Source organism: Geotrypetes seraphini, chromosome 6 (genome assembly GCF_902459505.1).
Source record: "Geotrypetes seraphini chromosome 6, aGeoSer1.1, whole genome shotgun sequence".
Taxonomy (NCBI): Eukaryota; Metazoa; Chordata; class Amphibia; order Gymnophiona; family Dermophiidae; genus Geotrypetes; species Geotrypetes seraphini.
The window spans coordinates 151,830,734-151,857,513 of record NC_047089.1 but is presented as its reverse complement, the minus strand read 5'-3'; the positions used below and the strand labels follow the sequence as shown (position 1 = coordinate 151,857,513).

Below are 26,780 nucleotides of genomic sequence, written 5' to 3'. Positions count from 1 at the left end.
AGGCCTAGCTTTATATGTGGTGGTGGTGGTGGTATGATTCTATCTCATGCTACGAAAGGTTCATTGATTACATTTTGTCTTCCAACAACCATATATTCCCTCAGAGGCAAATCTTTTTTTGCCCAGTGTTCATGTTTGGCTCTACTATCCCAAAGGCATAAAAAGCAAGGATACTTTGTGTAGCCACCATATGTGAGAAACTAGAGCTGATGTGGCCTATATAATAACAATTTTCTGAATCAGTGCCTGAAATAACCCCAGGAACAGGTCAAAAAACCCAAGGCACCTCAAAAAAAAATTTTTGTTGGCCTGTGTTATCAATAATGATTAAAACCAACAATCCAACAATACTGCTAACATCTTACCTGCTAATTTTAACTTGAAGATGTCTTCCACTCCCCTACTCAAATACATAGCATGCACAGTCATAGCATATGATATTCATACTTTGTCTTTTGCCATTTTGGGGATACAGTCGAGAGAAGTCTGCACAGCACTGGCCTTATTTCCCAACTGCTGGAATTGCCATCAAAGCCTACTTCAGTTTGAAAATACTAATAGTGCTTTTATTTGTGTAAATTAGGTTGTGAGAGTTTTAATGCAAAAATTATGCTAACAAGGTAATGACAAGCAAAACGTACAAGATAGTTATTAGTAGTGCAGTGAAAAAGTATGCATACTAATTGATCCACAGATGCATTAATGCAAAACACTTAACTACCCTCAGAGGTACAGTTCATGTGTAGTTTACCATCCACTTCATTTGCTTGTCATTAACATCATTCATTAGTACATGTGATAAACATCACATTAGCATGCATTTTAGTGGATGTGAATTCACTGTAATACATTGGCCCCTTGTGGGCTTACTGTATTTAGAAGAAATCTTTCTCCGAAGAATTGGAGATATTGCTGATTGAATAAGGCTCTTACTTTTTTACCAAATTTAATTTCCACTATAACTATAGGGGTGAGTAATCGAATTACCCTCATAGGTACAGTTCCTGCTCATTGTTTTATTTTGATTATTATGCCCTGAAAATGTTCCTATAGAGAATTGCTTGTGCTTTCTGTTTTGATAATTTTCTGTTTGAAACAATGGTTATATAAAACTACACTATTCCATCACCTATTCCACCCCCCACCCCACCCCCAATTGGGAAACACCTCTTAACAGTGTGAGTAAAATTGCCCACATTGTAAAACAACACAGATCTACTTTAGTAGTATGGTTCTTAAACCTGTCCTGGGAGACCTACCAGCAAGTCGGGTGTTTCAAGATATCCCTATTAAATATGCATGAGGAAGATTGGCAGGCATGCAAATCTGACTCATGAACATTAGGGATATCTTGAAAACCCGATTGGCTGGTGGGTCCCTCAGGACAGGTTTAAGAACCACTGGTATGGGCAGTATGAAAAGTTCTTTTTTTAATTCTTTTTTTCTTTTTATAATTTTCATAATACATTCAAGTTTAAACTTGTACAGATAGCAATATAAGGATAAATCAAGTACATAAACCAATATATAAAAAGAAACATTTTTACTTAATCGCTCTAGTCTCAAATAGAGGAGGAGGGACTTAAGGCTACTGGGCCGATTCCGGTTAGCCTAGGCGCCACAGGCTCCACCTGTAGGCGGGGTTTGAGCTGCCTGGGCCAATCAGGCCCTAAGGCCAGCCATTCGAGGGATGGCTGGCTTGTCGATTGGATGGGCTTGGGACTCGTCTGTCCGGCCAACATTTCTCAGGTACGGGGGGTGGGGATGGGGTCGGCAGGGGGCTCACAGGTCATCGGGTGGGGGGAGGTTTTTGGAGGGCGGTTCAGGGGGGCAGTCGTGGGAGGGTTGATTCGGGGCAGAAGGGCCTGGGATCCCACCTGCCAGGATCTTAGTGGGGGTAGGGGGTAGGGGGGTCGCCTGGCCAGGAGGGCTTCGGGTCCCTCCTGGCCTGATCATCATCGATGGGGGGGGGGTGCGGCTTGGGCAAGAGGGCTTGGGCTCCCTCTTGCCCCGAAGTTGTCAGGGAGGGTCACAGCTGGCAAGGCAAGAGGGCTTGGGCTACCTTTTGCTCCGATGTTGGGGGAATGGATTCTGTAACCGGTGTTGTCTTTGACAGACACCGGTTACAGAATCCAGCTTTTAGGCGAAGGACTGGCTCCTTCTTGCCTAAAAGCTCTTGTTTTGGGCGTTTGGGAGTTAGGCTTTTATTTAGGTTGATTATATGTTGTTAGTGTAGACCAGTGATTCCCAACCCTGTCCTGGAGGAACACCAGGCCAATCGGGTTTTCAGGCTAGCCCTAATGAATATGCATGAGAGAGATTTGCATATGATGGAAGTGATAGGCATGCAAATTTGCTTCATGCATATTCATTAGGGCTAGCCTGAAAACCCAATTGGCCTGGTGTTCCTCCAGGACAGGGTTGGGAACCACTGGTATAGACGTAGTAGTGGTCTGGGCGTTTAAACAGCTGAACGTAGAGGCAGGCCATTATTTTTTTTAAAAACCTCCTTTTGGACGTTTTTTTTTGATAATGGACATTTTCCCTGCTTCTACTTTCAACATTTAAAGCCTTAGGCCAAAAGGGGGCTTAGACGTTTTTTTTGATTATGCTCCTTTACATATGGGCCATAAGATATCAAAAACTGGCAGAAAAATGTTAATTGTCTGAGGGGAACAATCAAAAAATGATCACTTTGAAATGATGCAGCACTTGATATATAATTATAAAGGGAGAATTCAGTAATGGGAGCCAGCCCACTTGCAAAGTATATGCTCCAACAGGCATTATCTTAAATCAAGTGCATATAACTCAAGCACCCTGTGAGTCCGTTGTCATACATCATTTCGTTCTCCCCAATTTTTTTATATTATTTCTATGTGCTGCTTAAATCTCTTACTTATTGTTTTTTTCAAAAGTTTTTTATGACATACAGCATTTAACATATGTTAATGTCCATTAGCAGATGCTAAACTTTGTATGCTAATGTCCATTAGCAGATGCTAAACTTTAGCAAAAGAACCCCCAAAGAGAAGGCTCTTTGCTATACATCTGCAGTGCACTGCTTTGAGTGAATAATCTTTATAAAGGCAATTATTAAATCCCAGTAAATAAATAAATTAGAGCACTTCTCTAATACTAATCTCAAGGAAATATTCATTTCAAGACCATGGTAAATGAGGAGCTTCAGAACTGGATTCTAACTTAGCATCCTGAACCACAGAAATCTCTGCTTAACTTCCCTTTCTGCTAAAGAGAGCACATTAACAACTCTGTTTTCAATGGCAGGCTGGTGGAACAACTTGCCCCAGGATGACGGAGCGTTTTGACTGTTATAACTGCAAAGAATCACTGTATGGACATAAGTACATCCTTCGAGAGGAGAACCCCTACTGCGTAAAGTGCTACGAGAATCTATACTCCAACACATGTGAGGAATGCAAAAAGCCGATCGGCTCTGACGCCAAGGTAGGCCAGACTCAACCATAATATAAAAAAAATAGAGCATGTTTTCTATAATAATCTAACAAAGAAAAACTAGAAGACAGATGTTTATTGAAATTTGATATACATCCAAGCTTTAGAAGAACACAGCGGTTTACATTCCAAAAACTAAAAGAAAACAGTAATAAAATGAACTTCATAAAACATGATAGAAAAGACCTAAGACAGTCATACCAGAAAATATACATACAAACGTATACATAAGTTGCTGACAATGATTATAAACACATCTCCGCAATCATATAATAATATGGTACAACTTAGCATAATAGAGGTAATTCAGTAAAGAAGGTACTAATCTTTATATATCAAATATACAAATATTCAAAGCATGGATCCTAGCCAGTTAAATCACTGCTCAGGACTAACTGTCATATTCAGCGGCTTTAAACCAGATAGTGCTGCTGAGATTCATTAGGCTTACTGATCCTGTAAAGATGATTGCAAAACCAGTTTTACTGGTTTTGCAATCGTTCCTGTTCCCCGATCTGATTTACTAAATGGCCCACCGCCTACTTAACAATCCAATCCATCCATACAAATGAGTAAAACCCCATGCAAAATAGCCAAGCGATTGATTCACCAATAATTGCTTGACTATTTTGCATCGGGTTTTATCACTGTAAAACCTGATTGCTGTAGACCTGTTGGTAATTGTGTTACCGACAGGTCTGCCTGTTTTCTTTTTTCTTTTTTTTTTATGGCACTGATATTTTGGTTGTATTAAACATGCAAAATATCTGCTCAATTAAAAAAATAATTGAAAAAAGCCCCCCTGACAAAGTGCTCCCTCCTTCCCTGACCAAAAATAAATACCGCCCGCCGATGCCCGCCACCGCAAACAAATGGCAGGAGGGATACCAACTCCCTCCTGCCATTGGTGCTCCCTCCACGCGATCCAAAATATGGCAGGAGGGATGCCAACTCCCTCCTGCCATCAGTTCAACTCCTGACTCCCCTCTCCCCTCCGTAAAAACAAACAGCAGGAGGAATGCCCACTCCCTCCTGCCACTGGACGTGGACGCCCACTTCCCTGTTCCCATCCCCCTCCCACTCCCCCTTCCTGTACCTATAAAAAAGTTGGGAGCAGGAGGGGTGTTTAGTCCCTCCTCCTCCAGAGGCCGCGATCCTGAACTGTGGGCCTAAGGCCCTGATTGGCTTAGGCGCCTCAGGCTCTGTCCCAGTATGGCAATTCTTGTGTTCCTATTAGTAAATAAGTTCCATTACCTAACAATGTTACTTGCAGTAATAATGTGTACCACTGAATGTTAGTGCATGCTAACATAAGAACATAAGAAACGCCCTCACCGGATCAGACCGAGGTCCATCTTGTCCGGTGATCCGCACACGCGGTGGCCCATTTAGGTACTCCTTTTTGGAGACCCGGATTTACCGTATCCCTCAATATGATATGCAAGAAGGTGTGTATCCAACTTTCTCTTGAATTCCAGTACAGTAGTCTCCTCCACAACCTCCTCCGGGAGCGCATTCCAAGCACCCACCACACATCTATAGGCCTTAAAGATCAAGTATTAGATTGGTTTCGATCTTACTTTTCAGAAAGATCTTCCACCGTGTTCTTCAACAATTCTTTTTCAAAGCCGTACAAAAATAATTATGGAATACCTCAAGGGTCCATACTCTCCCCATTATTGTTCAATATTTACTTGGCCCCACTTTTAACACTCTGTCAATCCATAGGCTTCACAGTATATGCCTATGCAGATGATTTTCAACTTTTGCACACCATTGATCCCAACAGTTCACATGACATATCTGAAATTAATCATAAGTTAGCCAAAATTCATGAATGGTTAAATAACAATCAACTATCCTTAAGTATAAATAAAACCTCTACTGTGCTTTTCTCAGGGAAAGAAGGAGTCCAACTTACTAGTCCAATTATAATTGACAATAAGCCCCTCAACCAAACAACCAACACAAAAATTTTGGGAGTCTTAATAGATAACAATCTCACTTTCCGAGCACACATCAGTGCACTGGTCAAAAATTGTTTCTACAGGTTAAGGATGATCCGTTCGCTTGCCCCACTTCTCGATTCATTTTCTCTTAATACATTAATTCACTCCTTAGTTATCTCAAAATTAGATTATTGTAACTCCTTATTAAAAGGGGTTTACCAAAAGGATATAAGACGTCTTCAACTCATTCAAAATATTGCAATAAAGATTATTTCAGGTTCTAAAAAGTTTGATCATGTCACACCTCTATTACAAAATGCTCACTGGCTGCCTATATCTTACAGGATTACGTATAAAATAGCTCTCCTAGTCTTTAATACATTAAAAACCAATACTCCTGCTTTCATAGATAGGCTCCTGATTCCTTACAGTTCGTCCAGAGTTCTCAGATCAGCCTCTCAATCCACCCTAAATGTTCCTTCTTTGAAAATTATCGGAAACCGCCGTGCTTCAATTTTCTCTGTTACTGCCCCAATGTTATGGAACTCTCTCCCTTTGTACTTAAGATTAGAACAAGATTTGCAAACTTTTAAAAAGAATTTAAAGTGTCTTCTTTTCAAAGAAGCCTTTAACTGACAGTTCTCATTTATAATAACATCAGTTAATTTCTTGTACAATAATATCAGTTAACTTCTTTTCCCTTAAATATAAACCATTATACTCATTCTTATGATCTTTTTTGGTCTTTTAATTTCCTTCTTTATCTCCCCATTGTGTTTTCCTTTTATGTATCCTTTTTAAAAAATATTGTATTTCTTCCCCGTTTTCCCACTGTTTCTAGTCTTCTTCTTGTCCTAAGGATGTAACCCTTGTACGTTTAGTAGAATATCATGTATAAGTCAGTTTTTGTTTTTTTTTTAATTCTGTTTTTATTTTTTGTAAAACGCTTTGAAATTGGAAAAGCGTTTAATCAAACAATTTAATAAACTTGAAACTTGAAACGCTGTGTGAAACAGAATTTCCTGACGTTTGTCCTAAACCTGCTGCCACTCAGTTTCAGGCTATGACCTCTTGTCCGTGTCACCTCTGAATATTTCAGCAATGGTGCCTCCTGGTCTATTTTATCAAATCCTTTTAATATTTTAAAGGTCTCTATCAAATCCCCTCTCAGTCTTCTCTTCTCAAGGGTAAACAGTCCCAGCCTCCTGAGTCGATCTTTGTAGGTCAAATGTTCCATTCCTTTGATAAGTTTCGTGGCTAGCCTCTGCACTCTCTCCAGCAGAGTTATATCCTTTATAAGGTATGGAGACCAGTATTGGACACAGTACTCCAAGTGCGGTCTGACCATTGTTCTATAAAGTGGCATTATGACATTTTCCGATCTACTCGTAATCCCCTTTTTAATTATGCCCAACATCCTGCTCGCTTTCTTCGCCGCCGCCGCACATTGTGCCGAAGGTTTTAGGGTACTGTCAATCAGTACCCCCAAGTCCCTTTCCTGTTCGCATTTTGCTAACTTCACCCCCAATATCCTGTACTCATGTTCCTTGTTTTTCTTTCCTAAATGTATCACCTTGCATTTGTTTATGTTAAAGTTCATTTGCCACTTTATTGCCCACGTTTCCAGCTGGTTCAGATCTTTCTGGAGGTCCTCGCAGTCCCCTAGAGAGCCAACCGCCCGACATAGTTTTGTATCATCTGCAAACTTTATTATATTGCATGTTATTTCCTCTTCCAGGTCGTTTATAAAAATATTGAACAAGATAGGCCCAAGAACCGAGCCCTGGGGCACGCCGCTAGTCACTTTCTCCCAGTCCGAGAAATTCCCATTTATGCTAACCCTTTGCCTTCTGTTTTCAAGCCATTTGCCAATCCATCTGTGTACTTCCCCTCCTATTCCATGGCTTAGTAATTTCTTCATAAGCCTTGCATGAGGGACTTTGTCAAACGCTTTCTGAAAGTCCAAGTAAATTATATCCACTGGTTCTCCATTATCTATCTGTTTGTTTACTTTCTCAAAGAATTGTAGTAAATTCGTCAAACATGATTTCCCTTTCCTGAAGCCGTGTTGACTAGTCCTTATTAGATTGTGGTCCTCCAAGTGTTGTACAATGTTCTCTTTAATTATTGTTTCAATTATCTTCCCTGGAACCGATGTGAGGCTCACAGGTCGGTAGTTTCCTGGATCCCCTATTGAGCCTTTTTTGAAAATTGGAATGACATTTGCTATGTCTTCTGGTATTTGCCCAGTTCTAATTGACATGTTAGCTACGGTTTGTAATAGTTCGCCAATTTCCTCGTTAAGTTCCTTTAATACTCTCGGGTGAATTCCATCCGGTCCAGGGGACTTGTCGCTTTTTAATTTTTTTAATTTTTTAATTTTTTTAACACAACAGTTCCCTTTTCATCAGACAGACTGAAGGTCTATTAAACCTAATTTATCCTGTTTCCAACAGTGGCAAATCCACGTCATACGTATTTGGCAAGATCTCGAAAGAGTAAAACAAATTTTATGCTGCTAGTCACAGGAATAAGCAATGGATTTTCTCAAGTCCACATTTTCAGGCAACAGATTCCATCCCATCTCCCAAAATTGCAACATTCCCAAAATGGATTGTACATTTCCCAATGAAGCTATTATAAATATCAAGGCAATTTTATAACAGGGGGCCTGCAGGTAGACACCCAGAGGGCATGTGATAGGACCCCATTGTATAAAGGAAATAAGTGCCTACTTTTCTTTATAGAATATTGGAATATACGAATAGCTATAATGGGTCAGACCAATGGTCCATCTAGACCAGTATCCTGTTTCCACAGTTGCCAATCCAGGTCGCAAGTGCCTGGCAAAAACACAAATAGTAGCAACATTCCATGCTGTTATCACATCCTCTGGCAATGTGTTCCAGAGCTTAACTCTTCTCTAGTGAAAAAATATTTCCTTCTATTAGTTTTAAAAGTATTTCCTGGTAATTTCATCGAGCATCCCTAGTCTTTGTAATTTTTGATGGAGTAAAAAATCAATTCACTTGTACCTGTTCTGCACCACTCAGGATTTTGTAGACTTCAATCATATCTCCTCTCAACTGTCTGTCTTCCAAAATGAAGAGCCCTACCTTCTTTAGTCTTTCTTCATACGAGAGGAATTCCATCCCCTTTATCATCTTGGTCGCTCTTCTGTGAACCTTTTCTAATTCTGTTATATCTTTTTTTGAGACACGGCAGCCAGAATTGAACATAATATTCAAGATGAGGCCACACCATCTTTGCATTTTTTGTATTTTTTGAAAGAAAAAATAATCAATTCATTTTTACCCATTCTACACCACTCACGATTTTGTAGATCTCAATCATATCCCCCCTTTGCCATCTGTTTTCCAAGCTGAAGAGCACCTAACCTCTTTAGCCTTTCCTCAAACAAGAGGAGTTTGATCTCCTTTATCATTTTGGTCACTTTTTAAAACTTTTCTAATTCCACTATATCTTTTTTGAGATACGGCAATCAAGGTAAGGTTGCATCATGGAGTGATAGAGACATTGTAATATTTTTGGCTATCTCCCACTGAATATCAGCAGATAGCTAGCCAAACGGAACTCCCAGCTGGCTAAGTCCCATTGAATATTGAGGGTCAGTGTTGTCAGTCTGTGATAAATAAGGCCCCTCCCCCCTAAATTGAATAGTTGACTGGTCCATATGATCTTTTCCACTACACATAATGGGACCTCACTTGCACATCACTTGGCAGATCTGTAAGCATTTATTTCCAAGAAGCCAGCTAGAAAGTTGTTTTTCATGAACAAATAGCATTTTTATTCTCCTTAGAAGTGTATTCAAGAATTCATCCCAGGTAGCTGTATTCATTGCTCAACAGCCACACCTAGAGTGCAAATGTAGGGTTAAGAACATAAGAAGTTGCCTCCGCTGAGGCAGACCAGAGGTCCATCTCGCCCAGCGGTCCGCTCCTGCGGCGGCCCATCAGACCTATTGCCTGAGCAGTGGTCCCTGACTATCCCTATGACCTACCTCTACTCCTATCTGTACCCCTCAATTCCTATATCCTCTAGGAACTTATCCAAACCTTCTTTGAAGCGCGTTCCATGTATCCACCACCCTCTGGGTGAAAAAGAACTTCCTGGCGTTTGTTCTAAACCTGTCCCCTTTTAATTTCTCCGAGTGCCCCCTTGTACTTGTGGTTCCCCATAATCTGAAAAATCTGTCCCTGTCTACCTTTTCTATACCCTTCAGGATCTTGAAGGTTTCTATCATGTCTCCTCTAAGTCTCCGCTTTTCCAGGGAGAACAGCCCCAGCTTTTTCAGTCTGTCAGTATATGAGAGGTTTTCCATACCCTTTATCAGTTTAGTTGCTCTTCTCTGGACTCCCTCAAGTACTGCCATGTCCTTCTTGAGGTACGGCGACCAGTACTGGACACAGTACTCCAGATGCGGACGCACCATTGCACGATACAGTGGCAGGATGACTTCCTTCGTCCTGGTCGTGATACCCTTCTTAATGATACCCAACATTTTGTTTGCTTTCCTTGAGGCTGTGGCGCACTGTGCCGACGCCTTCAATGTTGTGTCTACCATCACTCCCAGGTTTCTTTCAAGGTTACTTACCCCTAGCAGTGATCCCCCCATTTTGTAGGTGGCCATCGGGTTCTTTTTCCCTACATGCATGACCTTGAATTTCCCTATGTTAAAGCTCATTTGCCACTTTTTGGCCCACTCTTCCAGTGTCGTTAGGTCCCTTTGGAGATCTTCGCAGTCTTCCGTGGTTTTAACCCTGCTGTAGAGTTTGGTGTCATCCGCAAATTTAATAACTTCACATTTTGTTCCCGCCTCCAGGTCATTAATAAATATATTGAACAGGAGCGGTCCCAGCACCGACCCCTGTGGAACTCCGCTCGTGACCCGTTGCCAGTCTTAGTAATGGCCTTTTACTCCAACCCTCTGTTTCCTGCCTGCCAGCCAGTTTTTGATCCATCGGTGGATAGTAGTGTTCCTTCCTAGCCCTACCACTTCTCATAACTTTCCTGGAAGAAGATAGTGACAGCAACTTAGATATCTTCTCACATGATCCAGTTGGCCAACAATCACATAGCACATCACATGATTGTAATCTACCAATCAAATAAAGGATATCCATTCGATTTCAGAATTGTAGAGATTTTGGCTTCCAGCTGATATGTATTGCTGGAATGTCTAGGAATATACAGGATGGACCAAAAGTAAGTATACAGTATTTATTTTATTTTACAGGTGTCATGAATAACATTCGTGTGAAGTTTTTGTATCATTTACATTGTTTTGCTTTTACTTGATTATCGTTCAGCACTGTATTTATACCTATTCAATACCTGTAAAATAAAAAGAAATAATGAATAAATACTCTTTGCCTCCTTATGGCCCACCCTGTAAAATGAGGGGGGAGGAAGGATTTCCTCCTAGTTGATAAAAAAGGCTCTGTCTTCCAGTTCTGATTCTGACAGGGCGCAGGAGAAAAAGCATAATTCATTCCAGACCCAGCAAAATGCAGCCACCCCTGACTCATCCAACTGAAAAAGACTTTTAGTTGCTATCAGTAAAACAGTTTGATTTAGGTTTGTCACACTGATGCCGGGGCAAATCTCCAGGCAAGCTTAGCTGTCCTTGGAAAACAGTTCATCAATATAAAGCTATAAAAATATAGCCATGAAACTGAAAATATGTGAGAACAAAATGTGTCTCCTAAATCCAGGGTTAGGTTTTACTGTTATTAAAGCCACATTTTTGTAAACATGCCAGTTTATTGCTTTACTTGGTAAGAAAGGAAATGATCAATATTTTTAAGCATCCAGTGAAATTTTCTATTATATCATTCACCATTTCAGAAATATATATTTGGATGTACAGTTTCATAATATACCCCCTCTTTTCCAAAACTGCGAAAGCGGTTTTTAGTGCAGGCCAGCACACTGAATGCTCTGCTCCTGACACTCGTAGAGTTCCTATGAGTGTCAGGAGCAGCGCAGAGCATTCAGCTTGTCGGCCTGCGCTAATAAATGCTTTCGCAGTTTTGGAAAAGGTGGGGTTAGTAATCAAACTGTTTCATTTGCACTAGTTGTTCTGGTATCAAATAAAAAAAGAATATTGAAGTGAAAACTGAAATATTAGTGACTTAAGTCATATTGATTTCTGTTCCTTGTATATTTCATTGACTTGCCAGTATGATTTTACTAGTGCTAAGACTGGAGAGGAAATACAGAGGGGATAATTTTATATGAAAATTTTTAAAAGCCTATTTTATAAAGGTTAACTAATACAATTTGATAATATACGAGTATACCTTCTGGCGAAATTGTTTTAGAATTTTTTTTTTTTGTAAATGAGGTCCTAAAACCAGAAGACTTATAGCATGCATTTTAGAGGGGCATTTTCTATATGAAGTCCTAGTCCAATGGTAGACATTTTGGTGAAAACATCTAAAATTCTTATCCTGAACATAGCAATTTTTGAGCCAGAATAACCTCTAAATTTGTTTTGAAAATTGCTAATTTTTTTGTACTTGGTATGTATTTGTTTAAAAAAAAAAAAAAGCCTGCAGAGAAAAGCTCAAAAAGAAGCAATAGGGATGGCTGTGTTGCACCGTTCCACAAAGACACCCCAGCAGAGCAGAGTGGTCAGTGCAGTGAAATTCACATAAAGGAATCTAGGTACAAATCCCACCTTAACACCCTTATTTTGAATTGTGAGCCCTCCAGGAACATCTGCAAACCTACTGTAACTAACTATATACCACTACAAAAGCCCTCAGATCTGCAGGTGTCTCCTGTCTATATGTACAGTTGGTATTTTGTGGGTTTTGGAAGGCTCAAAATTTCTACCTAAAATATACTAGTCAGAGTGGGATATTGACCTGGGTCCCTTTCTCTACAGTCTACTGCACTGACCATTAGCCAACTCCTGGGACCAGCTTACTCTTTTAGGAGTGGCCATAATATCTGAAGCTTTCATAAAGCCTGGTATGTACTGTCACTGTATTAACTTTGAGGAGTGGGAGGGGGGTCAGTGACCACTGGGAGATTAAATGAAAGTCATGCCTTAATCTCTAGGGTCCACGATAGAATAGGCTCTTACTCCTGCCCTCAGGGGCCTAAATTCTATAAACAGCACCTAAAACATAGGCACTGCGGAACATGGCATTTAGTGCATATCAATCTTGAATTAAGTGCTCCTTTTACAAAGGTGCGCTAGCGTTTTTAGCACACGCATAAGATTAGCTTTCGCTTTGGCGCGGGCTAGCTGAAAAATTACCACCCACTTAAAAGGATGCGGTAGCGGCTAGCGCGCACAGCATTTTAGCGTGCGCTAAGCGCGCTAAAACCACTAGCACACCTTTGTAAAAGGAGCCCTAAATGCCATTTATAGAATCATGCCTAGTGATGCCTAAATTGGACTTAAATGCCCCCTATTTATGCCAGGGTTTTCTTGGCCTACTGACACCTAAGTTAAATATAGGCGCCTAAACAGAAAACATGTCCATGATCCACCCATGATCCGCCCTTAACCACACCCACCTTCTGGTAGGCACCTTGAAAGCAATTAATTTTAATTTAAGCAAATTAAGCTTGTTATCTGCATCGAATAAGTTTATGATAATCATATGATTCAAAACGTATTGTAAATTAGATTTAGTAGAAGGGTCTCATTCATCCATACCACATAGAAAGATCAATAAAATGACGTAACACAATTTTATGTGAAACAAATCATAAATACAGAAAAAACGGAGAAAAACAAACCTCAATTGCAAGCAGCCGGGACTACACAAGTACCCTAAGCCGCTTGCATCATCACAGGTTGTAAAAAAACTCCGTACAATTATATTGCCATGAGTGGCAACCATTCTTTTGAATTGACTTTTTTGGGATACTATAGCATAAATGCATATTTAGACTCTCTTATTATTATTTTCTGTCCTCTCCGATTTTAACTGGTGCTTAGCAATGTACGCATCACATGCTGTGATGACATCACGACGCCCGGCTCCTTCATCTTTTTGAGCGAGCCGGGCACGTCTCGCAGTCCCGGAGCCATCTTGAGAGGTGTTAGCCCCATTATTGGTGTCTCACAAAAGCGTGGAGAAGATTGGACATTAATGGATCCCCTGAAGTAGCCAGTTTGGCGAAACGGAAAGACTTTTATGTCGGAAGAAGAAGTCAGATTTTTGGATAAGAAGATTTCGATTGAGAATATTTGGAGATAAGTGATTCCATTTCCTTCTATATCTGATATTAGTACTTCGGGTTCCATGCTGTTAGACCCTGTTTAAAGCCTGAATTGGAGTTTTTGCCTCCCTTCATATTTTAGATAGATTGGGCTCTCATTCACTTTTTTTTATATTTGAAGATCAACGGAACACTAAGAACATAAGGCTTGTTGCACATGAATGAAAATATTGCACATGAATGATTGAAAGTGAAATATAATTATATGGAGTTTTTTTTACAACCTGTGATGATGCAAGCGGCTTAGGGTATTTGTGTAGTCCCGGCTGCTTGCAATTGAGGTTTGTTTTTCTCCGTTTTTTCTGTATTTATGATTTGTTTCACATAAAATTGTGTTACATCTGTTTATTGATCTTTCTATGTGGTATTGATGAATGAGACCCTTCCACTAAATCTAATTTACAATACGTTTTGAATCATATGATTATCATTTTATACAATTGTATCCCTTGATACATTTAGTCGAATAAGTTTATTACAAAATTAACCTCCCCCCCTTTTTACTAAGTTTCGATAGAGGTTTTTACTGCGACCCAGAGTGCTAAATGCTCAGACGTGGCTTCGATGCTCATAGAATTCCTATGAGCTTTGGAGCAGCGTTAGAGCATTTAATGCCCTGGGCCACGGTGAAAACCTCCATTACGGCTTAGTAAAAGTGCGTAGTGCTTAGTAAAAGTGCTTAGTAAAAGGTGCGTAGAATGGTTAGGTGTGCCAATCTAGGTGCCTAACTTTAGGCATCATTTTTTATAGAATCTAGGCCTGAGTGCCTAAATGGAGTTACCCACTTATACAGTTGCCCCCTCTGTGCATTCCTATGTATTTTATTAAATACACACATCGCAATTCTGCCCCTGTTCCAGCCAAACTATGATCCTGAGAAGCCTATGCGCAGTTCAGGTAAAAAGTGCACACCATCTCGGAACATGTAAAGAAAAAGGGTTTTGGGACTTGTATACTCTCTTTTTGTGGTTATACAGCCAACTATTTTGTATCTGGGATAATGGAGGATTAGTTGACTTGCCCAGGGGTCACAAGGAGCAGCCCTGGGATTCAATCTCAGAAATTCTGGGTGCAGAAACAGTGGCTCTAACACTAGGCCATTCCTCACTTACACACACTGGCACCTATGCAGTCTTACAAGAACCCTTTTATGTGTGTAAGCCAGGAGTGTCCAATGTCGGTCCTCGAGGGCCACAATCCAGTCGGGTTTTCAGGATTTCCCCAATGAATATGCAAGAGATCTATTTGCATGCACTGCTTTCATTGTATGCTAATAGATCTCATACATATTCATTGGGGAAATCCTGAAAACCCGACTGGATTGCAGCCCTCGAGGACCGACATTGGACACCCCTGGTGTAAGCAATGCTTTACACATGGAAATTGCTTTATAACGTAACATAAAACTTTGTTTATGAATTGCAGATACCTCGCACTCCTATGCGATTTACAAAAGATAAATCCAGCTCATTAACTGTTGAATTTACAATCAATTAAAAATATACAATAATTTTCTGAATTTACTAAACAAATAAGTTTTCATTAATCTTCTAAAATGCATGTAAGAGAATTTATAAAATAAATCTCTGGAAAGTACTTCTGGTTCTGTACTAAGTTCAATTTAGGCGCTTAAACAGAAAACATGTCCATAATCCACCCATGATCCGCCCTTAACCACACCCACCTTCTGGTAGGCACCTTGAACGCCTGATCAGACTGTGCTTATATTCTCTCGAGGAGCGCAGAGAAAGGGGGGACATGATAGAAACATTTAAATACATCATGGGTCACATCAAAGTGGAGGAGGAAATCTTTTTTCTAAAGGGTCCCACGGCGACAAGAGGGCATCCACTAAAACTTAAGGGAGGAAGATTTCATGGTGACACCAGGAAATACTTCTTCACCGAACGGGTGATTGATCGATGGAATGATCTTCCCCGCCAGGTAGTCGAGGCCAGTAGCGTGCTCGACTTCAAGAGTCGATGGGACAAACAGGTAGGAGTACTACAGAGTTATGCTCAAACGATAGATACTCCGGGGAAGAAGGATTCTTGAGTAGGCAGGCTAGTTGGGCCGTCAGCCCTTTTCTGCCGTCATATTCTATGTTTCTATGTTTCACAGAGCATCAAATTAAACTAAACAGTGCTATAGAGAATAGAGCCATATTAGCTCACCAAAATTAAAATTTACTGTGAAAAGATTTGGTAGATTCTATTATAGGGTAAATTTTTAAAAGCTTAACAGAGCAATTCCGTAACTTGGTGCACCCTTATATGCATGGCAGGTACACAGTTCACTAGGCATCATTGTATGAGGCTGTGCCTGAGTGCTATTTATTTAAAATATTTATATTCTGCTACATCCATATTTCTGGTGGATTACAATTTATATAAATTAACTCAACATTAAAAAAACATTAAAAAATACTTCCCTCTCTGTCTCCGATGGGCTCACATTCTAAACTAAAGTGCCTGGGAGAAATAGCAAGAATTAACAATATAATAAATAATAAATTTCCAAATGGTGAAAGTGGGTTAATATAAATCAAAAATATTCAAAATTACTCCACTTTGTTAGCTGAAGGTCAAGTCTAACGGAGGAAAAAAGCCTCAGGTCTAATCTGGTAGCGCTCAAAGCTCAAACCCACATCATTAGCTCTCAAAAACTTCTGTTTAGAGTGACCCTATGCCACTAAAGTTCTTTTAGGGACTGAGATTTTTAACAACAGTGTTGTATACTGTGTTACTAGACTTTTATGATGTCCTGCGTACAGCCATTTCACGGGTCTTAGCTGTTTCTTCAGGGCTCCCGGCCTTTCATTTGCCTCTCACAGTTTGAGCTGTTGCTTCCTCGATCTCACCATATGTACATATCTGTGGAAATAAAATAAGTTAGAGATGCTGCTTGTTCCGGGGAAGCTAAACAAGGGAAGGGAGGGAGGGATAAGTCAATTAAGTTATAATAATTTTAAGAATTAAGTTATATGAGATACTAAAGAAAAATAGCACTGAGCACTTTAAATAAGAAAAATGTGAAAAAAATATATAATGGGGCTAATGAGGATGCCATTGGCATAAGTTTGTTTGGTGACCATAGAAATGCATGGCACCTAATGGCTAGTCTGAGGCCTAAAAAAAGTAAAAAAAAGTTTAAAAGAAAATTAAAGGAACATCAAGGACATTGAGATGGTTTTGGATTAGTTATGTTTTCAATGTCTTACATTTGACTGCAGGAGATACTGGCATACATAGGCATACTGATTTATGCCCTCCATGGTCACATCTAAATTTTGATGAGCCCATTCTGGTTAAAGCTAGTATTCTATAATGGCATTTTGATATACAAATGCCATTATACAATTGTTGCACCTCACTGCAGGAGGTGTAAAGTTATATAAGTGGCCCCTAAGTAGGGTCTGTGTGAGTAAAAGTAGAAGTTGTATAGGTAAATTAAATGGATTTCAGCTGCTTAAAAGCAAGGCAATATGTAAACTTGTCACCACGCATTTCAGGGTGGGTATAATATAAGCATGGGAAATAATCACAAGCATACATTTAATAATTTTTTTTCTGCACATTCAAAAGGGAGGCACTAAGGGTCAATATTCAGCTTGCAGTGGTATGCAGTTTATAAGCTGCATCCAACTGTTGGCTGACTTAACCCTAGATATCCAATACTGGAGTATATACAGTTCCTGCCATTGAATATCTGAGTGTGTCTGCCGACCCAGAAGTTAACCAGGTACCGGCTGATATATGGACTGGTGCCCAGGTAACTTGTTATATAAATTAGGACAATTGTTTTACCGACCTAAATTTATATGGTGTGACAGGGAGAGCCCTGTCATGCCAGAAGAAACCCTGCAGTGCTCTAAAAGTATCCCTAAACCTGCTCCTAGAAACAGGCAGGTTAAGGAACTACCCTGCAGAATTTATCCCCAGTGAAAGGCAGCCCAAAAGTGACCAAATTATACTTGCCTAGTTCTAGTGTAGGGAATGCTAAAGGCAAAGAACTACAAGTACCAGCAGGCACCAGGTCGGTGATAGTAAAATCCACAAAGGGATTAGCTCCTGCAATCAGCTCTGCTGGAAGGAAGTTATCAGGCTCATTAGCAAAGCATCAAAGAACCACAGGTGTTCCTAGAGACAATCAGCACAAGGCTATATAAAAGGGTGGGATCTCTAGGTCAGAGAGGCAACCACAAACCTTCAGCCTGCCTAAACCCAAGGAAAGAGGCAGCCCAGTGCAATCCAGGGGACAGAAGCCAGCATTTCCCATAGGCAACAGGGAGAAATACTCAGGACAAGCTTGTAAGCATTCTTCTGAAGGTAACCATACTTTTGATATTGAAATGCCAGAAGAAATGTGCATATTTGATTATGAAATGGAACTTGATAGCTCCTGTTTACCTGAAGACATGCTTATTGAGTAAAAGCGTGGGGAAAACTATATGCTGTGCTGATAAGGTGGAACTGCCTCACAAACCGTGAGGATAAAGGAGAGAAGAATTACTGTTTCTAATTAAATTAGGGGAACAGAATAGTGGGAAGCACTTCTTCTGACATTCTTCTGAGAGAAACGGGCAGAGCTGTCCCAGCTGGTTCTAGGACTTTGATATGGAAAGTTTGATTTTTCTTTGTTTAAAATAAAGACTGGCAGAGAATAGTTTGCTGTGAGCACAAGTTTTGATTGTGGAATTGCACAACTGTTGAATCCTGGTTGGGCTAACAGGCTATTTAGCCACCAGGGCAAGTTTGTGTTTTGTTTTTTCATTTCATCAAATTATAAGCCATAAAATAAAGAGATAATTCACACTACACACCTTTTTTGGACATTCTTTATTTGATGCAGAGACCCCTCTACCCTCCATGCCTCGCTCAACTGCTTGGCTGAGGCTTGGATGACCTAGGGCAGAACTCTGGCTGACCCAGTCCAGGGCTTATCTGGTCATAATGGTTACTTAGATCTGACAATTAAGACAGTTTTCTTAGTGGCTGTAATGGCAGCGAGAATAGTGTTGGAACTGCAGGCTCTGTCCAGAAGGGAGCCCTTTCTTTAAAACTCGGAGGCTAGCATCATGATTTGAACGGTTCCTTCCTTCCTGTCAAAAGTCATGTCTAATTTTCACTTAAACCAAGAGGTGCGACTTCCAGCCTTCACACCTATGGGAGTGGAGAAAGTGGATATAGTGTTGAAAGTTCTGGATGTGCAAATAATTTTGATTTGTTACCTGGAGGTAACCAACAAGTTCCAGTTGTCTAATCACCTTCTCATGCTTATGAATGCGGCACATTGGGAAAGACTGGCCTCTAAAGCAACCATATCCAGGTGGATCAGGATGACTATATCTTCCGTCTATGTTAGAAGTGGAAAGCAGTCTCTTGTGGCAGTGAAGGCAAACTCTACTTGCAGTTTTGCATCATCTTGGGCAAAGTCTAGAGCAGTCTTATCTGTAGAGATTTGCAGGGAGGCCACTTGGTCCAATGTTTTACAGGGTGGATGTAGCAACTGTGATGGACACCACTTTTGGGTCCTCAGTACTGGCAGCAGGATCATGTGTCCCACCCTTGGAACCTGGAACTGCTCTGTTACATCCTGCTGGTCAAGATTACCAGTCCTGTTGCACAAGAAGGAAAGATTAGGTTCTTAACTTACTATTGTTCATTCTTGTAAATAGGAATGGTAGTCTTAATGCCCACCCTGTTTGATGTATACTAGCCTGCTTTCTGTCTCGAACATGCCTGATTTGTCAAATATCTTGTTTCTATCGCCTGTCCGGTGGTGGACACCTGGAATGCGCTTCCGGTGGTTGTGATAGGACAGAGTACACTACCGGGTTTCAAGGAAGGATTGGATAAGTTCCTGAAAGATAAGGAGATTGAAGGATACAGATAGAGGTAGAGATAGGCTATGATAGGGCATAGATAGAAGGACAGGGGGGCTTAAATGATTTAAACAAGGATCACCTTACAGGTCATGGACCTGGTGGGCCGCCGTGGGAGCGGACTGCTGGGTGCGATGGACCTCTGGTCTGACCCAGCGGAGGCAACTTCTTATGTTCTTAACTATTGGTGCAGCTCACATAGAGGTAGCTGGCTTCCTTTGTTTCCACCTTTTTTTTTTTTTTTTTGTTAGTTGTTGTAAAAGTGTTGATGTTTAATGTTTGTATTTAGAACAGAACAGACTTATTTGGTTTTGGAGAGTTTCCCCGCACTCGTCTCTTATGTTGGCACTCTAGGACTCGCTAGAACCTTTGGTACTGACTGAGGGGGTGGAGCTCATCCTAGAGTGATGGGAGATAAGACGAAAATAGTGGACTCTCTATAATCCTTGTGGCTAATGGTCAAGACTACCATTCCTGTTTATAAGGAAGAAGATTAGCAAGGTAAGAATCTAATATTTCCTTCTATAGCGCTACTAGATGTATGCAGCACTGTACACAAAACAAATATGGGACAGTCCCTGCTTGACAGAGCTTACGATCTATTAAATACTGACAAACCAGACAAATAAGGAATTCCTTATTGTGAGAATAATTAAAATAGACATGGATACTCCAGGACTGCCCCAAAATCTCCAGCCTGAAACTGGGTAATTTGGCATCTCTGAAACTATCATGAGATGCCATGTGATCCTATTGCTGTTAGTAATGCAGACATGGTCTTTTATAGTGAAGAATATAAAAGGATGATATTGGTGTTGGTCTGTATTTTCCTTTTTACTTAATGACTGATATATAATCCCCTCCACCACAATTTTATACTGTGTTGACATTTAAGAATCCAAATATTTGGACTGGGCTCAAGAAATATGAAGCATAAATATTCAAGTATTAATCAGCCTGAACTTCTCAACTCTGATTTATGGATTGCGGGAGTGTAAATGTTATTTAATACAACCTGCTTCCTCGTTCTTAAGTAGAGTCTCTTGAATGCCATACCAAATACCAAGAAGTCAGTGTACTACCAATCATTAAGGAAGTTTATCATGCATATTAACAACCAGATACTTAGGCCCAAATTCTGTAACCAGCACCTATTTTGGAGGTGCCCATCTAGATAGGTGCCCATCTAAATTGAATAACAAGATCAATTTCTCTTATATACCGACAGACTGAAAAAGTTGGGGCTTTTCTCCCTGGAAAAGCGGAGACGTAGAGGAGACATGATAGAAACCTTCAAGATCATGAAGGGTATAGAAAAAATAGACAGGGACAGACTTTTCAAATTAAGGGGAACCACACGTACAAGGGGACACTTAGAGAAATTGAAAGGGGAGAGGTTTAGATCAAACGCCAGGAAGTTCTTCTTCACACAGAGGGTGGTGGATACATGGAATGCGCTGCCGGAGGATGTAGTAAGCAGGAGCACGCTACATGGCTTCAAAGAATCTTTGGATAGGTACTTGGAGGACAAAGGGATAGAAGGGTACAGATAAGAATGGAGGTAGAGGTTAGTTATAAAATTAGTCAGGGACCACTGTTTCAGGCAATAGGCCTGATGGGCCGCCGCGGGTGCGGACCGCTGGGCAAGATGGACCTATGGTCTGCCTCAGCGGAGGCAACTCTTATGTTCTTATGTTCTTATGTTCATTCAGAATGAGGCAGATGGCAAATTAAGCACATGCTTCACCTGTAGATGTTAATGCAAAAACAAAACTACACACCCCTGACGTGGAGTTAGCAATTTTGCGGTAATGTGGCTGTGAAGCAGTTAGTGCACATTTTATCAATGTGTTAATATGTAAAGATATGGGGCAAAGATTTGGAATAATTGCTCACACCTACTACTTATGGGGAATTTAGGAAACACCTAAAAACATACCTGTTCCTGAAGTATTTAGGCAACTAACCTGTACAATCCTACTCAACAATAACTGATCTCTAGCGATGTTAACTAGCTTCTAACCTTGTTAATTCTAATTAATTTGTAACATCTTTTAACCATTGTAAACCACATAGAACTTCACGGTCCTGCGGTATATAAACTGTTATTATTATTATTAATAATGAACCGGTTCACATTGTTTGGCATCTTATTACCTCACATAGCTTTCACTTTTCACAAATTAATTTACAAATGTTAAACGTATTTTTGCACATTAATGAGATTGCATGCATCAATAGCATCTTTACCTTAAGCATTAACACACTTTAGCAAACTGGCGAGTAGAATAGGGTTATCAAATTTTACGATTGTAATATCTGGACCCATGGCCCCCGCCCTCAGGCCCGCCCAGTTCCACCCAGCCCATGCCCTGTTCTTCCCAAGTCACACCCCATTCTGCCTCAGCCCCCCAACCTTTTCTTGAGCTCAGAGCCATGTCAGGAGGACATCTGTGCATGTGCAAATGTGACTTGATGACATCACACGCATGCACGTGACATCACTATGTTGCATCCATGCATGTGCAAATGTCTTTCTGATGCTGTCCCGAGCCGGAAGCTTTTCAAAACCTGGACAAAGTGCTAGGTTTTAAAAAGCCATCTGGATACCTGGTCAGTCCTCTAAAAAGAGGACATGTTCGGGTAAATCTGGATGTCTTGTAACCCTATAGTAGAGGTATTACTGTTGTAATTAGTAGAGAAATCTAAAAATGTTATTCCCTTGCTTGAAAATGATGCTTATTTTTTAAGCAGAAGGTCATCTCAAAATGGCTGAGAAAAACATCCCTCTGCTTAATATATCTAAATCGTGATTTTCAAAAGGCAGAATTTGGATGTTTTACACTGTAGTTCATCCAGATAGAAATGGGACATGTTGGAGGTGTGTTTTAGGTGGGCCATCTTTCAGTGATAACAGAACAGGAAGAAATGTCCAAGTTGAAAAAAGAGGACATTTTTATCTAGACCTGTTCAATCAAGTCCAGGGTACAAAAAGGTGCTCTAATTGAGCAGATGACAACTAGAGGAATGAGGATTACCCCTCCTTCATTTTGCAGTGGATACTGTCCCCCTCCCTTAAGAAGTGAAAGTGACAGTGTATACCAGATTCTATGACAGCTTCAGATATTATGGTCATTCCTAATAGAGCAGCAAACAAGTGTAAGAAGTAGCCTGGAGGTCAGTGCAGTAGACCCAGGTATAACTCCAACTTCAACTCTTTTATTTCTGTACAAATATCTGAGCTCTTTTGGCACATAGAAATACCTACTATACCTGAATTTATTAGATACCTGCAAACTTGATAGCTATTGTAGTGGTGTACCTTTAGGTACAGCAGATTTTTATCTGTTCCCAGAGGGCTCACAGTAACATATGAAGAGTTAAGGTGGGATTTGTACCTGGATCTCATTATTTAAAGTCTTCTGCACTGACCATAAGGCTGCCCTTCTACTCTGCAGAGATGTACAAATGCCAGACAGACATGTTAAAAAGTGTATCTACATGTATGTGCCAGATTCCCATATAAACTTGGATTACAACGATGTATTCTCTGCATGCCTATTATCTTACAGTGATTTGATAGTAAGAAATAGGACTAGATAACAAATCTTCTCAAAAAGTAGTAGTTGGTTGAATACAAAAGCCTCAGTCCCACCACTCCACCGCTGTTATAATCTAAAACCGCGGGAAGAAATTACGTGGTGACTTTCATCATTGGCTCATGTGCATTAACCAGTACTCCACTATTAGTGACTAGATTTTATACATTTAAATTAGCGTTTTCTATTTTACTTCAATTATCTTGTTGTATATACTATGCACTTATCTCTGCATCGGCCAACATCTGGGAGCCTGACCCGACATGTTTTGCGCCGTTGCGCTTTATCAAGGGTCTCCCGAGGTGGCTGCTGTCATCCGACTCCAAATGTAAGCTTTTAAAGGAGGAAATACCTGGAAGATTTGTCACAATGCAAAGAAGCACTACAGAACTCCATTTTGTTTCTGTGGTAAATTGCTACATGCAAACTTCACAGTGACAAATCTACCAGCAGACCTGAAATTATCAAACTTATACAGCATTTGCATAAAACCAAGTGACAGGCCTTTTTTAGACCAATGTCTTTCAAACTGTGTGCCTTGAAGAGATTCTGGGTGTGCCACGAGAGATTCCAGAATTTTATTTTAAAAAATTCCCTTCATAAGTATACACTAGACTAGATGACATGTATATCGCGTATGCAAGAATCTGTCAATGTTATGAGCATCTGTGCGTAAGGATACAACCGACCAGACAAGCATCATTCTTTGACATGATTGGTCCTTGAAAACTAATGGCTAGTAATTTTATTTTTATGCAGTAGTTATCAAACTTGAGCAACAAAGCAATCAAGACTTTGTTACTGTTTGCATTTTCTTATCTTTACGAACTTGGATTTTCAGCTCTGACAGAAATTAAATTGAAAAAACGAGAATGACTGCAGATGGTGGATGATGAAATGCATGTTTGCTTGTCAATTATCAAACCGTGTTTTGAGTTAATTTGCACTCAAAAATAAGCACATCCATTGAATTGATTAGCAATTCTATTCTATCTACTTTAGTTTCACCATTGTTACAATTACCCATTCGTAGCTTAAAGAACTTTAAATAAATAACTCTCAAATTTAATTTTTTGTTGGTTTTTCAATTTTATAATTTCAATTATAATGTTCCGTGAAGAACATTTGCCCCATTTAGTGTATCCTGAAAAACATTTTCTCCATTCAGTGTGCTAGAACTAAAAAAGTTTGAGAGACATTGCTTTAGACCACAGGTGTCAAACTCAAGGCCCGCAGGCCGAATCTGATCTGCCTGGCCATTTTATGCGGCCTGTGGTGTGATGCGGCCTTTTCGTTGCTCCCCCGGAATAATCTTCTGGCAGGCTCCCTCCTCCTCATTGCCGCAGTGTGCACAAAGCCACAGGCAGCGACTGTGGCTCCTACGCACATCCTGCGCCTGAACCGGAAGTCTTCTCTCTGACATCGCAACATCAGAGGGAATGCTTTTGGATGAGGGGCGGGACGCATGAAGAGCCACTGCACGTGGCTTTGTGCACATTGCGGCAGTGAGGAGAAGGGAGCCGGCCAGAAGATAACATCGTAGGCGACAATGAAAATGCTGCATCGCACCGTGGGCTGCATAAAACAGCCAGGAGGAACCTAGTTGAGGCACAGCATGGAGGGACGGAAATAACAAAGATAGGAGGAATTATTTTATTTTTAATTTAGTGATTGAATGTGTCAACTTTGAGAATTTACCATATTTTTCGCTCTATAAGACGCACCTGACCATAAGACACACTCATTTGTAGAGAAGGAAAAACCAAGAAAAAAAATTCTGAACCAAATGGTGTGCCCTGTCCCCTGTCCCCCCCCCTTTGGGGGTCTAGTGGTAAGCCGGAACAGGGTACAGGACACGCACATGTAGTGGCAGCCAGCCAGCCAGCCCCAAGGCAGCCAGCCAGCCAATTACAAGCCAGCAAGCCCCAGGGCAGCCCCCCATACCTTTTTTTTCCAGGGGGGGGTGCATCCCAGCTCCCAGCGCGTTTTCCACGCTCCTGCCTTGATTCCCCTGCTCTTTTCTGGCAGCAGCACAGCAGTGCAAGAGGCAGGTGCGTGCTTTTTGCGTGCCTGCCTGGTCTCGCGCTGCACTCAGAATAGCTGCTGTGAGTTCTCGTGGGATTCGTGAGAACTGACGGCAGCCATTCGGAGTGCAGCGTGGGACCAGGAAGGCATACAAAAAGCGCGTGCCTGCCTAGCCGCTGCCGGAAGAGAGCAGGGGAACCGAGGCAGGAGCGCGGAATGCGCGCTGGAAGCCGGGATAAAAAAAAAAAAAAAAAAAAGTACGGGTTTAAAAAAATATATATATTCGCTCCTTATTTCCACCAACTTTTTGGGGGTGGAAAAAGTGCTTCTTATGGAGCGAAAAATACGGTATATCTGCTGTCTATATTTTGCACTGTTCAGGAAGAAATGCATTTGTTTCTTTTTCTCTGGTGGTTGTACTGCATGCAGAGTCTTGAATCTTAGGGTTTTGTTTGTATGTATTAGTACATTTAGTTTGTGATCCCATATTTGCATAGGGGTTATCTGTATTCTGGTAGGAATGAATGTTGAGAAGCATAACGTGTGCTTTGTGTAGTTTAATTTTGTGGTTAACATTATGTGTTGTTAATAAGATTATATTGTGTATGTATATATGAAAAATGAATGGAAAAATGGTGTTACAATTAGTACTATGTTCAAAGATATTTTATTGAGCTCAACAGAAAGTCAGCAGTACATTGAACAGGAAGAAAAGCGAAGCTCAACATTTTATCAGAAAACCTACAACACCACAGGTACCCAGTATCCCCCAACAACCATCCCTCCCCTTTAACCCTGGTCCTCCTTCCATGTACAGTCCCCAAAGGGGAAAAATGTAGTACAAAGAAACAGACATACAAAACTTAGCAGAACAAAGGAACAATACAGGATATCAACAATTAAGCAATCTGCTGTGAGCTAGAGGGGTCATAGTGTTCCAAAAAGATTCCCAAGTACACTGGAAAGAGCGCCCAGTAGGAGAGGAAAAGTCTCGTATATCTCGGCGCTCCCAAATCAGCAAGGTAATCATCCGGCACTGCCAGAGGGAGTAATCTGGTGCCTCTCTGTCGAGCCATTTAAGACAGATACATTTCAAGGCAATAATAACTGTCCACCTAGAAAGCTGGCTGCTCCCCACTTTCCTGGGGAATAATGAGGGATGACCCCAAAGAGAGACAGAGGAGAGCGTTGAATAGTAATGGTCCAAATACACTCCACAAAAAGAAATATGGTATCCCCAAAGGAGCGGATGTTGGGACATGTCCAGAACATATGGCCCAAGCCCGCTTCAGAGTCCTGGCAACTAAGGCAGGGAGCGGACTCACGAAATCCAGAGAGGTAAGCCCACTTAGGGGAGACTTATAAACGACAGACTAATTTATAATGTTGTTCCCAAGAAGTAGTATATTTTTGAAAAGTGGGCAGTCTACGAATTGCTTGTAAGATCACATCCTCAGGCAATTCCACAGCAAGGTCCCGTACCCAGGCATCCCGTAATCTGGAATGATCAAACAAGAGGGACTCATCCTTCAAATGATGATGATGGAATTTAAGGGGAATAGGAAGTTGGGAACCAAT

At 40.7% G+C, this 26,780-nt stretch overlaps 1 protein-coding gene across 4 annotated transcripts in view; it reads left to right on the top strand.

Moving 5' to 3' along the window:
* Nucleotides 1-26,780, top strand: part of FHL2 (four and a half LIM domains 2) — a 212,596-nt gene that overhangs the window by 144,498 nt on the left and 41,318 nt on the right. For all 4 annotated transcript variants that reach the window (XM_033948734.1, XM_033948737.1, XM_033948738.1 and 1 more), the window contains exon 2: nucleotides 3,289-3,468. In XM_033948734.1, the coding sequence (XP_033804625.1) occupies nucleotides 3,289-3,468 (180 nt within the window). The remainder of the gene's footprint in view (nucleotides 1-3,288; nucleotides 3,469-26,780) is intronic.